At 35.7% G+C, this 15,001-nt stretch overlaps 4 protein-coding genes across 4 annotated transcripts; 2 read left to right on the forward strand and 2 right to left on the reverse strand.

Moving 5' to 3' along the window:
* Positions 1 to 801: 801 nt before the first annotated feature.
* On the reverse strand, positions 802 to 2,357 carry MONOS_4544 (pyridoxine kinase; the record flags this gene model as incomplete). The annotated part of the gene is made up of 5 exons (XM_067874626.1): positions 802 to 880; positions 981 to 1,068; positions 1,170 to 1,770; positions 1,817 to 2,141; positions 2,222 to 2,357. The coding sequence occupies 5 exons, from the start codon at positions 2,355 to 2,357 to the stop codon at positions 825 to 827; spliced, it is 1,206 nt and encodes a 401-aa protein (XP_067729829.1). The 3' UTR covers positions 802 to 824.
* Positions 2,358 to 2,409: 52 nt separating this feature from the next.
* MONOS_4545 (putative kelch repeat protein) lies at positions 2,410 to 6,997 on the reverse strand. The gene is made up of 5 exons (XM_067874627.1): positions 6,818 to 6,997; positions 6,596 to 6,695; positions 6,483 to 6,531; positions 6,287 to 6,411; positions 2,410 to 6,227 (listed from the first exon to the last, which is right to left on the reverse strand). Exons 1-5 carry the CDS (start codon positions 6,990 to 6,992, stop codon positions 2,561 to 2,563), a joined length of 4,116 nt encoding a protein of 1,371 aa, XP_067729830.1. The 5' UTR covers positions 6,993 to 6,997; the 3' UTR covers positions 2,410 to 2,560.
* A 168-nt stretch (positions 6,998 to 7,165) lies between these two features.
* On the forward strand, positions 7,166 to 7,729 carry MONOS_4546 (uncharacterized protein). Its single transcript, XM_067874628.1, has 2 exons — positions 7,166 to 7,309; positions 7,379 to 7,729. Exons 1-2 carry the CDS (start codon positions 7,178 to 7,180, stop codon positions 7,601 to 7,603), a joined length of 357 nt encoding a protein of 118 aa, XP_067729831.1. The 5' UTR covers positions 7,166 to 7,177; the 3' UTR covers positions 7,604 to 7,729.
* Positions 7,730 to 10,461: 2,732 nt separating this feature from the next.
* Positions 10,462 to 10,935, forward strand: MONOS_4547 (uncharacterized protein; the record flags this gene model as incomplete). Its single annotated transcript, XM_067874629.1, has 1 exon — positions 10,462 to 10,935. One exon carries the CDS (start codon positions 10,462 to 10,464, stop codon positions 10,933 to 10,935), a length of 474 nt encoding a protein of 157 aa, XP_067729832.1.
* Between the last annotated feature and the right edge of the window lie 4,066 nt (positions 10,936 to 15,001).

Raw genomic sequence — 15,001 nt, forward strand, 5'->3', positions numbered from 1 at the left:
CGATTTAAGAAGAGCATGACTATATTAAGAACATGGGACTGATGATCAACTTTATTTTTGTACGAAATTTTTTCATCGCCTCAGATCCTGACATTTGCGAAATGGCATCAAGAGCAATTATTAAACTGGTTAAGATTAAAAGCAAAAACAGCTTGCGTTGTATCTTTGAATCAAACGAAACATTCGAATTTTGGGTCTTTTTGAAAGATTCAAAGTTATGTGAATTTTTCATCGAAAAAGTTGTGAAGCTATTAATTTTTTTTTAAATTGATACTAAAAGCACCAATTGCATTATTCTGTTTATGAAACAAACTTGTCGTTTTTGAAGAAAACTGAAATGTTTAATTTTTTCATTTCAATGAAATCATTAATTTTTGTTGATAATTATCAAAATTATAAGTTAGACTTCAATTTTTCGAAATAGATTCTTTTATTTTGAAATGATTATGATTTCCAAATAAAATTCTAAAAAAATTGTGCCATTATCAGATGATAATTACGAAATTTTGTTTCAAACGGTGTGATGCTCATTTGAAAAGTATTTTGACAACCATTTCAAACTTGAAAGGAAAAAAAAAATAGAAAGTGAAAACAGAATCCAAATACAGTTTTCTTTTTCTTTTCTTTCATGAATATTTACAAAAAAATAATCAAAAATCAATGTGAATTGCTCATCAATTGCCAACGGCATATTAAATACAAATCATGAAATATCAAAATAAGAGGTTCTCCTATCAACACTAAAGAAAAGGGGAAAAAAAAAAATATTAATTTGTAAATAGAGTAAATAGAGTCATAAGAAAGCGAATGGAATGTTGTAAACATCACTCATCAACTTCGTCGAAGGTCTCATCAGCCAAATGGAAGAGAATTTCTTCGCCTGAAATAAATAAATTAAATAATAAAATAAACATAAACATAAACAAATAAATAAAATATGTTATTTGAATAAAAATTTCTGATAAAACGAATAAGCAAACTTTTAATCGTGTCCGAAGATTCAAGAAGATTAAGTTCAATAGAATCTTCATGATAAGTCAAGGCGATGATCTTATGCAAAGACGTAAGCTAGTTTTTTCATTTCACAAAAATATTAAAAAAATAATAAAAGAAAATTGAAAAAAATGAATAAAAGGAGATAAACTATTAATTTTCTAATAATAACATACAGCTATTTCACAAGCTCTCTTAACCAATTCCTTTGGCATTATCATTCTTTTTGCAGACTTTTCTTTTTGCTTCTCTTCTTCCTCTTCTGATTTTCCTTCATCTGCTTCTTTTGCTTTCTCACCCTCAATCTTCTTCAGCCCTTTGATTAAATGAGCAGTTATTAGAGCCGCAAAGGTATCACCTGTTCCTCCAAAATCGTAATCAAAGTAAGGAAACGTCACAGAATACACTTCATTTGAAACTTCTGCCTTTTTCGGATCATCACAAGAAGAAGAAGAATCAGACGAGCTTTTCTCTTCAGATGATGAACATAACTCATCATTTTCATAAGCAATGCTCAGAAATAGTGTCATTGTATCTGTCATCATTGCACGTGCAGATGGGGAATGAGAAGGACGAAGCAACATTTTGTCAGCACCTGCTGGCCTGGGAGAAGGAGAAGGAGTTGGAGGATCAAAATATGACCTTCCAACTCTTTTTCCATTTTTATCCAATTTAACGCTCTTTAAAATAATGATTGGAATATTATATTTTGCATGCAGTTCCTGAAAGCCACGTTTGACGTCCGATTTTCCATGAATTGGAACACCTGAAAGACATCTAAATCCAAAAAAGAATATCAACATTATCAATAACGAAAACACACTCGAATTCAAAAATATTCGGAAGACACAAATCAGCGTGTCGAAGGATGGAGGATTTGTATATTTCAACGAGATCCTGACTGACGTAAAACGAGTTATTGTCTCCCATCACTGGATCACAAACATAAAAAAACTGTTTCGCCTCTTCTCTGCAATTTAAAAGATATTTTCCAATGCTGCTCAGGACAGACGGTTGTCCAATGTATCCTGTGATAAAAAATCGGTGGTTTAGCAAATCATTTTCCTTCAATCCTTTAAAATACAAGTCGCATTCTTCTCCTGTTAATCTTGTTCCTACATGAGATGGATAATTTGATGGGGCACATACTAAACAAAATTTTAACATCATCAACAAATATTAGCAAAATGTTTCTTTTTAAAAAGCGTGAAAAATTCAAGATACAAACAATTCACTGAATTGATAAAATCAGCATTGACCTTGTTCAAAAAAAATATTGGCATGGCACATTTATTTCCAACAAATCCGTAGGAAACGTGACTTTGAAATGAAAGCACACGATAATCCATACAGACGCTGGACATTTTTGATATTTTTAAATTTCAAATTAGGGGACAAATCAATAAAAAAAACACCTTTTTTTAATCAAAAAATCATTTTTGAGAAAATGGCATTAAGCACTAAATATCACGTGAGTTGTTTATGATAAAATAGAATGGTGAGAGTTGAAATAAGATTTCATGAGACAATTAAAAAAATTAAACTTTTTAAAATAAAGAAAATCAAATTAGTTCATGTGAGGTGAATCTGTGCCTTCATTTCTTTCGTCTTCTGAGTTCGACCCATCGTTCCTCTCCTCTCCGCTCTCGTGCTTCGGCTCTCTTTTCCCGATCATCACTCCGACTTTCTCCACAATCTCCTCCCCGAGTTTCGTCGCCTCCTCTTTCAATGTTGCAATCACAGGCTCCACAACTTCCTTCTCCTGCGACACAACTGCGCCATAAACGCTCTCTGCTGCGCTGCTTCTATCCTCCATCACATTCGTCAGCGCAGACAGCCTCTCCTTCGCCGCATCCATCGCCTCCTTGTGCTCCACACGGTGCTTATTCGCCTCTTTCTCAAAGGACGCCGCAACTTCTGCAGTCGATGCTGCCAATGCTTCCACCCTCGCTGTCAAATCGCCAATCGCTCTTTGCGTCCTCTGCGACGCCTCCTCCGCGTCCTGCTGCACCTCTGCTTTCAGCCGCTTCTCCAGAGCTGCACACTTCTCTTCTGCATCCCTCTGAATCTTCCTCCTCCTCTCGTCGCACTCCTGCAGCGTAGGGTTCAGCAGCAGCATCACCCTGTCTCTTCGGACCTCGTTCGCTTTCTCCACAAAGTCCTTCAGCGTCTCCACTTTCTCGTCGCACGCCAGCAGCGCCTGCTCCACGTCTTCAATAACTGCAATCCTGTTCTCCTCTTCGGAAAGATACTTCTCAAGCTCCACCTGCACATCTCCAACTGTCATCTCCAGTTGCGATATCTTCTCCAGTCGCCCTTCTTCTTTCTCCTTCTCCTCCTGCAGCTGCTCCAGTATATTCTTGCATTCCCTCTCCAGCTCAGCCATCTTCTTCTCATAGACCGCCTGTGCGTTTTCGGCTGCCTCTTTGATTCGATCTTTCGCTTCTTCTGCCTCTTTCTCTGCAAACCGCTCTGCTGCTGCAAACTCGTCCGTCGCCCAGTTCTCCACGTCGCTTATCTGCCCCATCATCGCAAGCTCGTCTCTTCGCGCGCTTTCAATCAGCTCTGCACCAATCTGATCGAATATCTTGTGATATTTCTCTTCCATCTCGTTCACTTTCTCCTCTGCCACTTCCACAAGTGTCGCCACACGCCCGCTGTCCTTCTTCACTTTCCCTGTCAGCTCGTTCTCCTCTTTCTTCAGCAGCTCCCTCATCTCCGTCAGCTCTTCTCTCACAGCCGCTGAATCCTTCAGATTGCCATCGATCTTGTCCAGCTTCTCCTCCGCCGACGCCATCAGCTGCACAATCTCATTCAACATCTGCTCCATCTGCTCCAATTTGTCGCTCTGTTGAATCGCTGCCTTCTCCGCTTCCTTCACCTGCGCATGCTTCTGCCCTACGGCGGCTGCTGCCGAGTCCACAGACTCACTCACCATCCCTCGCTGGCTCTTTCCCGTTCGGTCTCTCTCATTTGCCATCGACTTGATCTCTTCGCACAGCTGCTTCAGCTCCTTCTCCATCGCCTCTCCTCTCTTCGTCGTGCTCTGCTTCAGCTTGTCTGTCTCCTCCTTCACCCACCACGGCGCCCCTTCGTTCGTCTTCTCCTCTAACCCTTGCAGTGTGTTCTCTGTCATCTGCCCGATCGCCTGCCTCGCCTCGCTCGACATGTTCTCCCAGTCATTCGCTGCTTCTGCCCTCATTTCACCTAATTCTTGTCTCTCTCCCTGCACATTGTCATTCAGCAGGGTGATCTGCGCTTTTGTCTTTTCAATCTGTTCCTGAAATGTCTTCCTCACTTTGTCATAAAGTGTAGCTATTTCCCTCAGTGTGGCTTCTGATGACTGCGCATTCTTCACCATCCACTGCTGCATCTCATTGTGCAAGCCTGCCAAAAGCGTCTCCCTCTGCCCTCCTGTTATGTTCGCCCTCCTCGACACATTCCCATGCAGTGTCCTGTGCTCTTTCTCCTGCTCCGCCTGCTTCTTCCACCGCTCCACCGACTGCTCGTGGTCCACTCTGAACCGGTCCAGCAAGAGCGCGCTCTCTTCCTTCGTCTTCTGCTCTGACTCGCTCACAATCGTGTCTGTCTCCGCCAACTGTATGCGCGTCGAGCGTGTGTCGCCGTGCAGCTCCTTCAGCTGCTTCGAAAGCGCTTTCCCTTCGTCGGACATCTGCGCAATGGTGTCTGTGATCTTCACCCACTCCACATCCACTTCTCCTTCTGCCCCGACTCGCATCGTCGCAGCCGTGTTCGCACTCCACGCCGCATCCATCGCTCCATTCCCCTTCTCATTCGCTTCCAAAGACCTTTCTTTCTTCTTCTCTTCGCTTCCCAGCGCTGTCGGAGCTTCTCCGCTCCCTTCCTTCTGCTCTCCTTTCCCTTCCTCTCCTTCCTGCCCTTCTTCAGCCACATACGTCTCTCCTCTCAGCGCTGCTGCCTGTTGCGCTGCTGCCATCCGCCGCTGTTGTCTTCTCTTGCTGTTCTCAGCCTCTTCTTCAGCATGGCGACGATGATACGAGTCATCAAAGGAGTCAGGCAGCTCTTCAGGTGGCTGCGTTTCTTCTTCTTTGGCTTCTCCTTCTGCGCCTTTCGCCTTCTCTTTGTCTTTCTCTTTGTCCTGCTCTTTTCCTTCTCCGTCTTTGCCTTTGTCTTTCTCCTCGTCTGCCTTCTCCTTCCCGTCTTCTCCTTTCTTCTCTTTGTCCTCAAACGTCTGCGCCGTCTTCTGCGACGTCGGCGACTGCAGCGCAGCCTCTTTGCTCTCCTTCTCCTCTCTCTGCGCCCTTTCCTCGTCTGTCTCCCACGCGCGCTCCGGATCAAACGGCGGGCATATCGTGCATGTCCACAGGTCATCCAGGATGTGCCGTGTGCAGTGCGTCTCCCCGTGCATCATCGCCAGCTTCCCTTCCTCCAGCACAAAGGTGTAATGCCCACTGCGCGGATATGGCGTGAACGTGTTCAGCATAAACTGGTCGCCCATGTGCAGCTGCGCCAGCCCAATGTCGTCGAGCGGGAATTCGAACTTCGTGAAGCGGTCGAGCACCACATCGTACTCCCACATGTCGTCTTTCTTCTCCTTCGACGCATGGCCCCCAAAGATGATGATCCGCTTGTTCAGCGCCAGCGGAATCTTCTCCGCTTTTTTCTTCTTCTTCTCTTTCTCCTCTTCTTGCTTTCGCAGCAGCTCCTTCTGCGCCTCCACATCTGCCTGCTCCTTCTGCAGCCTCTCTCTGTCTTCCCTCTCTTTCCTCTGCTCCTCCGTCTCGTCCGGCGGAGGGAGCGGAGTAGGCTGTGCAGACGGCAGCGCCGACTGGCTGGGCGACGCGGGGGAAAACGGCTGGGCTGGAGAATAGGCAGCGTCTGCTGCTGCTGCTGCTGACGGAGACATCAGTCCGCCTGGAATGCCGGCATCTCCAAAGCCAGGCAAGTCCTCTTCCCGCTTCTTCTTTGGCTTTGGCGGCTCCCGGTTCATCACAAGCGCCGAGTGGTTGCACCGCGCTGGCGGGCGAAATGACGAAACGCAAAGCTCAGTCCATTCGTGGGACTCTGGGTTGAAGCACCAGAGATCGTCAAAATACCCTCCTGCGCCTATTCCACCAAAGAGATAGAGCTTTTTACCAACCACACTCAAAGAATGGCCTGCGCGGGGAGCTGGAATGACGCTGTTTGTTGGACGAATCTCCGTCCAGCCTAATGTTGTTGTATCAAACATCCACATATCGTTGTAATAACCTCTTTAAATAAAAATTATTTTTTATCACAATCGAAATAAAAAAGTAAAAAAATAAAATACCCATTCTTTCCAACAGATGCTCCTCCAAAAACAACCATTTTGTTTCCAAAACGAACTGCAGCATGACGATGTCGCGGAGGAGGAACTTCGCCATTCACTTCAATCGGTATCCATCTGTTTATTTCCTATAAAAAATTTTTGAAAAAAAAAAGAGATAAATAAGGTTTCGTTTCGTTCACAAATCAATTAAGCACACAAGGTCAAGGATATGAAGATCGCTCATGCAGCAAATCTGATTATATCCACTTGAATATTGTAATTTTAAGTTAAAATTTTAAAATAAATATTTTTTCCTTTAGTAATTCAAACCCAAAAACTATCATATCGGCTCCAAATAAAACAGCTGTATGGCCTGATCTTTGCATTGGAACTGGTCCATCTGTGCGGATCCTGTGCCATGTGACGCGTGCTTAAATAATGAAATTTTAAAGTGCATTATGCACAAAGCAAAGCAAATATTAATCGGATAAAATGGTATAACATTGCACATTTTGAATATTTCTATTTTGAAAAAAATATTTATTTCCAAACTCATGTCCAATAGCCAAGCATCGTTGTAAGTTGTACTTGGTGTGGTTCCACCAAACATTATGACAGTTGGGCCTGCATTTACAAAACTTTGTCCTGTTCTTTTAGGTGGTGTAATTCCTGAATAGCCGGCTTTTTGCCAACCAAGTTTGATTTCATCCTCAGGGCTTGAAGCCATTCGGCTTTCACAAATCAAAGAAAAAAAGTTCTAATAGTGGTTATGATCATTTATTGAAAAATGAAGCTTTTAAAGCATGAAAATTATACGCCAAAATAAATAAATGATTTTTCATCAATTCTTTATCAAATCAAAAAAATTTCTTTTATAATTACACAAAACTGATCAAGATCAAAAGAAAAGAGATGGAAAAAGCATTTACCTTCAAACCTGAGTTGGAACACGTGTACGAAGTTCATAAAGCGCCTCCACCTGTTATTGTTTCCAAGGTATATTCGGTCGGAATGGTTTTGCTCTTTGCCATTTTTCTCATCATGGTTTGCTCTTTATTATTGTTGAAATCGAATGTTTAACGCAATATTATAAATTGCATTCAATAAAAAAAGATAACATTTGTTGGATTACGTTCGCATAAGTCCTCTTCACTGTCTGGAAAGTGCTATTACTTCGGATTCTTCATTTCTCTTCTTTCAGCTATTGCAGTTATTACACTTTATTGGTTTAACTACTACCTGCTTTTCCCTGAAATTATTGGTTTTTCCGTTTCTGCTCTTGGTGTAATGGTTTTTGGAAAACTTTATTTTGAAGAGCAACGAAAATTGGTTGTTTAAAAAATACTTTTTATTTCTCAATTCTTTTGCGTTCGATCTACTTTTCATTAAATGAGTTCATTTCAAGAATTTTGAAATTGAACTTCTTATTGCATAAAAATAAAAAATGAAAATTATTGCAGTTAATATGAGGATCATTTTGTTTATGAAACGGATTTGTAATTCTACCATAGAGTGTCTAACAGGTCTGAAATGGTGTAATATTCATTTTAAAATATCATGCAAAACTCAAGGTTAGCCAATGAATTATTGTGGAAATTGTCTTTCATTATTATTATTATATTATTTTTCTTTTTTTCTTTTTTCTTTTTTCTTTTTTCTTTTTTCTTTTTTCTTTTTTTTTCGTTCGTTGTAACAGAATAAATACAACATAAAAATAATAAAAGCAAACTATTGTGGAATTATTATATCATTTAATACTTGCACAAAAATATTTTTTTGTTTCAATTTTTAATTTTTTAATAATCTTATGAATTTATTATTTATTTTTGATCTATGTTTTGTTTCCTAAATATTATCGATCTTTGTTTGCTTATTTATAGCATAAGGCATTGAAACAAACAAAAAATAAGTTTTATTATTAATTATATTGTTTGTTTTATCTGATTTTTCTGTTGTTTTTTGCATTTCATTGTTTTTTGAAGAAAATAAAATTTTCTGCAATCCTCAGAACTTATGATTGATTATTTTCTGATTAAAATCTTCTCCATCAAAATTTTCAATTTGAGAATACTCATTGAATATTGAAAAACGAACACTGAAAAGTTTCAACTCCAATAAAAATAATTTTTCTTGAATATTATCATGAATATCATCTTTAAAAACAATTATCAAGTTATTCTATTTGAATGAATAATTCGTCTCCAAAGAAATAAAACCTTCGAAGAATAAACACTCCGAAAAAAGTCGTGATTTCAAAAATAATCATCTTCATACAAAGTTACAATTGCAAAACAAAAAGTGCATAACTCAAACAATACGAAAAAAAAAAAAAAAAACACAATGATTTTTATGAAAATGATCTTTTCCCACAAAAATTGTCATTGTATTTGTTTTAACATTTAATATAAAAGTGAATATTTTTGAAATCAAAATCTTTTTTTGTGAACAAACTATTTTTTTGTGAATAATCAAATTACCAATAGTTCTTATTGAAATAAAAAAAGATTTGAATAGTCACAAAGGCCAAAGTTGGAAGCAAAAATAATTTTAGGAATTCTAATTCAAGTATTTTTTTGTGTTTGTAAAATTTGAACGATCGAAGATAAAGAAGAAACAAAGTTCACTTGGGTGATTATTTTTGAAATCATAACTTTTTTCGGAGTGTGAATAATTTATTAATTTTCTGCTATTTGCTCAAAAGTTTAAATTCAAATGTTCCGTGCTTTTCAATTGTGACAAACGCTGATATTTGTGATAAAAATAATATGCAATTATCTGTTTGTTGTATTTCCACTTTTCAGAATTCATTCAAAAACATTTGATGGTTTTTTTCATTCCGAAATTGTTCACAGAAAAAATCTGATTTCAAAAATAATTACCCACTTTTTTTCAAATATATGATTTTATTTTCGATCACTTTCGAAAAAAGGCACAATTTTTTCTCACTTTTTAGAAACAATGACAATAAAAACTAACTTTCATCTGTTTTGGACTTGCTGCATGAAACATATTTATCTCAAAAAATGTTTCTTATTTGAAAATAAAAAAATGAATAACATTTTATAGAAAGTTTCATCATTTCGAATGATTAGTCAATTAAATTTGATTAAATTTAAGTTCATCGCATATTTTCATTTTTCAGTCGAATTTGCAACAATGTTGAGCATGATCCGAAGATATAATCATCTTCAAAATTAACAAATTTATAATTATTTGTCTTCTAAATACATTATAACAACAAATGTGTGAGAGTTATTGAAAACACAACTTTTTTCGGGGTGTTTTTTTTCAAAAAAAATTGTATGTTATCGGGAAGAGATTATGAGTGCAAATGCAGAATTAACATTAATGTTTCAAAAACAAATGTTTTTTATCAAATGAAGAAGAAGATGTCTTATATTAGCTTTTCCACTTTTCAGCGTTCTTTTGGATATTCAAAGGAAATAAACGAACAGAAAATTTAGAATGAATAAATATAATTTTAATAATAATTATTCAAATTAATTCGATTAATTTGTCGGTAATGCGTTTCCAAAAAATTAAATATTCCCTCTATATATTTTTATTTTTAATTTATTTTATGGGTTTTGATCAAAATTGATTTTATTGCTCGTGATGTTTAGCTCATCAGAAAAGATGGAGTTTCAGAGCTCAATCGTTTGTTTTAATGATGACGATAAGGTATGGGATTGGTTCATTAATGAAATCGTCAGTGATCGCATTCCGATGTGCAAAAAGCACAGAGTCTTCAAACATATATGCAAAAATGGAAAATACAGATATTTTTCCTGTTTGATGTGCAAGACAAAGATTAGCGTGCTTTGCGATACGAAATTCAGCAAAACAAAAATTGGATAGCGTGTCACTCTGCTTTTTTGCATGTGTTACTGGATGACAATTCCTAATGAAACTATTGCAACGTTAATATTAATCGACAAAGACACAGTGGGATACTGGGGAAGTGTCATGAGAAAAACATGTGCTGACACGTGGAATGAAAGGCAGTTGTCTATTGGAGGAGAAGGCAAAACAGGAGAAATTGATGAAGCAACATGGAGGAAAAGAATATTTTTTCGTGGAAGAAATGAGAAACTGATTTGTATTTTTGGAGGAGTGGAGAGGAAAGAAGATGGAGGAATTGGAGGAATTTTTTTGTGACAAACAGAAAACGAAAGACACTCATTTCATTGAAACAGATGGATATAAAGGAAGGCACTTCAATTAAGTCGGATGAGTGGAGAGGACTTAATATTTTGGAATTTCTGGAAAACATGTATTTGAATGTTTGGAACAAAAGGCAATTATTTATTAAGTATTCACCGGCATATACCGATCCAATTGATGAGTTGTGGGATCATTTGCGCTATTCTTTTCCATCTATTGGAACTCTCATTCAATTGATGCATGATTATCTGTTTCTTTATCTTGTCGATTCTTCATTAAACATCACTTTTTCTTATCTCGTTAAGCACATTTGCGTAGAAAATGATGAATATGATGATAAAGAAATCGAGGGAAACTTAATTGAAGCAGATGAATCTGAAGAAATTGCTGTAACTGACGATATATTGTGGGTGAAAGTTGAAAAGAAAGAACTGAATCTGAAAGAAACAATGCAGCAGGAGACTGTGAAAGTGCATCTGAACGTGTTCCCTTTAAATAATGATTGATTGTTATTTCACATCATTTTTTTTCAAATACAGTCTAATCCGGATATAATCACATCGGATTTTGCACGACTTTTTGTGACAATATCCGATTGTGATAATATTCGATGCTGCTTCTCACAGAAGAAAAAAAAATAATTATTTAAATAATTAATTTTGGGTCAAATTTTTTATTTTTGAAAATTCTTCATAAAAACGCATTTTTCAATAGTAAAAACAATTTTTTGGATTTCATTATGTTATTTAAACTTATTTTCACATAATTTCGAAAAATCAAAAAATTGAAGATTTTGATCAAAAAATCGATTTTTCATTGAAAAAATCACCAATAATGGAAAAAATTGTGATTATATGGGTAATAATTTTTGAAAAGTCGCAAATGTCTAATTTTCGAATAAATCTAAAATTTCATATCTTGATCAAATTTCCGTTCCCGCTCATGCAGCTTCACAGGAATGTGTAAAATAGCATTATCCAGAAATAGATTATATATAAGTAAAGTTTGGTCTATGCCAACAAAAATTTGAGCAAAATATGGTATTTTTGATTTATTTGAAAATTAAACATTTGCGACTTTTCAAAAATTATTACCCATATAATTTCAGCCCTGTGATTATATGCGATGGAAAATGAATGAAAAATTGGACAAAAATGTCGGTGCATCGAAAAATGTGACTATAAACGAATGTGATTATATTCGACGCGATAATATCCGGTTTTGACAAAACAACTTTTTTCATATAAATATGATTATTATAAATCACAATTAATATTTTTTTCTGTTAATATTTTTGATCAAAAAAAATTTAAAAAAAAATTCCCCCCAAACCATAAACTTCACACATACAACAAGATAATAATATAAATGTCCAATGCGTTGTTGAATTACAGACAAAATTTCATTAAGATCTGAGGAGAAAATAAATTCAAATGACACCCAATGGTGAAAATGTCCACACATTCATTTATTGGATTTTTCTCTTTTCTTTTCTTTTCTTTTCTTTTCTTTTCTTTCTTTCTCACATTGTTTGTTTTGAAACTTGATGTTTCTTTTGTATTTTTTTTGTAAAGTGTTAAAATCATCAATCAACTAAATAATAGTTTTTTTCTTATTTATAATCTGGGATTTAAAAAATGCAAAAAAGAAATGATGAATATACGCTTTGACTCAAAATCAATAAAAACACTACAATTGAGAGAGTTCTGTTAAAGTTATTTTTTTTTCGAAAAGCTGTCATCGAAATTAACAAAGTGTTCAATCACCATTGATATAAAAATGAATGTTATAAATATATGAAATATGTTTTCCTTCGATTTGATTTCATGTCCAAGAAACTGATAAACTTGTTCTGAATTATTATGAGATGATGATTAAAAAGCTAATGACATGAGTTAAAAAAATAAGCAAAAATACATTCTCCAAGTGACTATGACAAAACATTGCCTTGTTTAAAAAACAAAAAAATTCATTGATTCCAATGTGAATTCAAACGGTTTTATTTCCCTTCTTTTTATTTTGTAGATCACTTTTTTAAAAGTCACAAAGGTCTTATTTTTGGAGAATATGTGTTATTCTGTATTGTTGATCAAGTTATCATTCATATAATCTGATTGCAGAAGTTAACACTTTGAAACATGATGATGTTCCTGAAATTTAGATTCATGTTCAACGGTGAAATTGTTCAAGAAGCTTTCAAACATTAGTCAAAAAATGAAACATTTCTTTCAAACGGACTGATATTCATTTTCAATTTTTTGAAAATATTAATGAAAAGACATTTTCACATTTGTATTTGTGAAAGTGGTGAAAAACCCGGGAGATCGTGGAAAATCCGGTAGAAAAGAACATTTTGTGACGTCAATTTCTTTCTTCTTTCTGGGACAATAGCACTTTTATATTCCATTTGGATTACGTTCTTCAAATTTTTGAGTTTTAAAAAAAAGAGAAAACGAACAGATATAACATATTAATTATTGCAAGCTATTGATAAAAAATGCTTGAAATGTTTTGATTGATAAAAGAATAAATTTCAGAAAAAATTGAACTTTAACGTCGGATTTTTTAAAAATGAAAAAAAACAGTATTTTTTTATCAGTTTTTTTCGTGTCCTCTGCATTTGAATCATCGTCTATTATCCTCCTTTTGAGCGAAGTTCGCTTGTGTCTAGGATCCTTTATTTCAGTTTCTTCGTAATTGAACACACAACTTATTTCATTTCCGTTCATAAAATCATCATTTATCTTTTTTCTTCTTTGCCTTTATATCTTTTTCTTCACACAAAGTGGTTCATTAATCGCTTTCTGTTCTTCTTTTTCAACTTCGTTGTTAACAGAACAGTTTTCTTTTATTTCTTCCGGTATCCTCATTTCATTCTCATGCTTTTCGTTGAATATCTCCTTCAATAGGCGATTATCTTTTGGAAAAAATCTTTGAATATGCTTTGCTTCATTCATTGAGAAAACAAATTCAATGACGTCGATTTTTCTGAAGATCACGGAGAACTGAACACTCGATGCAACACATGTGCAACAGCCACAGGATATCCACCTGTATTCAGGAAGGCTGGTTTTACAACGGAAGGAGATGTTGCTGCTGACAAAGCTTTATGCAAAACGTCTGACAAAGCTTTTCTGAACGAAGAAGTTGAGAAATAAACTGGTCTCACGAAAGAGTTTTGTAGCACTTGTTTCAATCAAGCAAAAGCACAATTATCACAGAGCTGGAGGAGGAATGCCATATTTGGGGGAAAATATTCGATGATCGCATTGTTCTGTTCTGCAAACTTTTTGACTTTTGAATTATGGTGCGTTCGATGGTTATCCAAAACAATGAGTGCTTTCTCTGATGTTGATGATTTTCGTTTTTCTGCTATCATAGGAATCCACTCCTTTATCATTATTTGTTGAAATATTTCCGTAGAAATCCATCCAGATGTGGATCCTTTATAATTCACGTTGAACGAAGAAAGAAATGAAAATTCAGAAGGTTTCTTTTTTCGTGGATATATTAAAAAGAATGGAAGATGTGACTTATCTGCACAAATTAAAACGCAAATTGTTGCATTTTCAGTTTTCGGTGAAGATGATGGAGAAAGAGGTGATTGATTCTTAAAACAAATGACAAGTTTTGTGGTTCCATCACCAACTCGGATGGAAGATTCGCAGAAATTGAAGATATCTGTTGAGACTATATCATTGGATATGATAACAGCAGACAACTCATCAAACCACGCACATATTGTTTCCGTGGAGTGAGCGCATATCTTTGCTATTTCCATTAACCTTGGTCTCGAAGATTTCAAAATAAAGCTTCTTTTGATAAGATCACATGAATATTTTTTGTTGACTTTCATTTTTTTCTTCTTCATTCTCAACATCAGAATCGATCACTTCTTGAATCAAAATAATCTAAAAAATTATTAAATCATATTAAAAAGTCCGTAAACCAGAGATTGAATATCCTTGAGTCGAAATTTTTTTTGTTCAGACAATTAAGCGATTGTTTGATTCTCCACATTTTCAAGTTGATTTTTGGTTATTATTGTTGGCTTCCCAGCTTTTCCGACTTCACGCTTTGCTTTGATAGCAGCTAGCCATCTTGCCCATGCCCCGTTGGATATTGCATGCGACCCTCCGGTGACCTTCCACGATAAAGGATATTTCTTCTTTATTTCGAAAACTATCAGCGAAGGTGATGAAAATTGACGATATTCGGAAGTTGCTAATATTCGATGAAGAGAATTTGAAGATAATTTTTCTGATGATTCTATCATTATTTTTTGATCAAAAATTGAATTGATCGTATTGCGAAAAATTTTTATTATTGATAGCGAAAGTTTTAATATTTTTAATTAATAAAACCATCTTCCAAATAAATTTCAGGTTTTTATTAAATAATATTGCTATTCTTTTTCGTGGTTTTTTATTTTGTTTCAGACGAACTCACAACTCAAAGCAAACATCTGAATCAAAAAATATTGAAACAGAATCTTTGACGTATCAGGAACAAAGCATTCATGAAGATAAAATTATGGTTTCAAGTCGAATAAGTGGGTATTTTCTTTATGAA

The sequence above is a fragment of the Monocercomonoides exilis genome, assembly GCF_001643675.1.
Source record: "Monocercomonoides exilis strain PA203 chromosome Unknown scaffold15-1837935, whole genome shotgun sequence".
Taxonomy (NCBI): Eukaryota; Preaxostyla; order Oxymonadida; family Polymastigidae; genus Monocercomonoides; species Monocercomonoides exilis.

What these genes read in the sequence shown, in the direction of transcription:
- MONOS_4546 (XM_067874628.1), top strand. Translation starts at nt 7,178, where the DNA reads ATGGAAAAAGCATTTACCTTCAAACCTGAGTTGGAACACGTGTACGAA. An exon ending in TTGCCATTTTTCTCATCATG is followed by an intron (nt 7,310 to 7,378) that starts GTTTGCTCTTTA and finishes CAATAAAAAAAG; the next exon opens with ATAACATTTGTTGGATTACG.
- MONOS_4545 (XM_067874627.1), bottom strand. Translation starts at nt 6,992, where the DNA reads ATGGCTTCAAGCCCTGAGGATGAAATCAAACTTGGTTGGCAAAAAGCC. An exon ending in TGCTTGGCTATTGGACATGA is followed by an intron (nt 6,696 to 6,817) that starts GTTTGGAAATAA and finishes TCATTATTTAAG; the next exon opens with CACGCGTCACATGGCACAGG. An exon ending in GCCGATATGATAGTTTTTGG is followed by an intron (nt 6,532 to 6,595) that starts GTTTGAATTACT and finishes ACAATATTCAAG; the next exon opens with TGGATATAATCAGATTTGCT.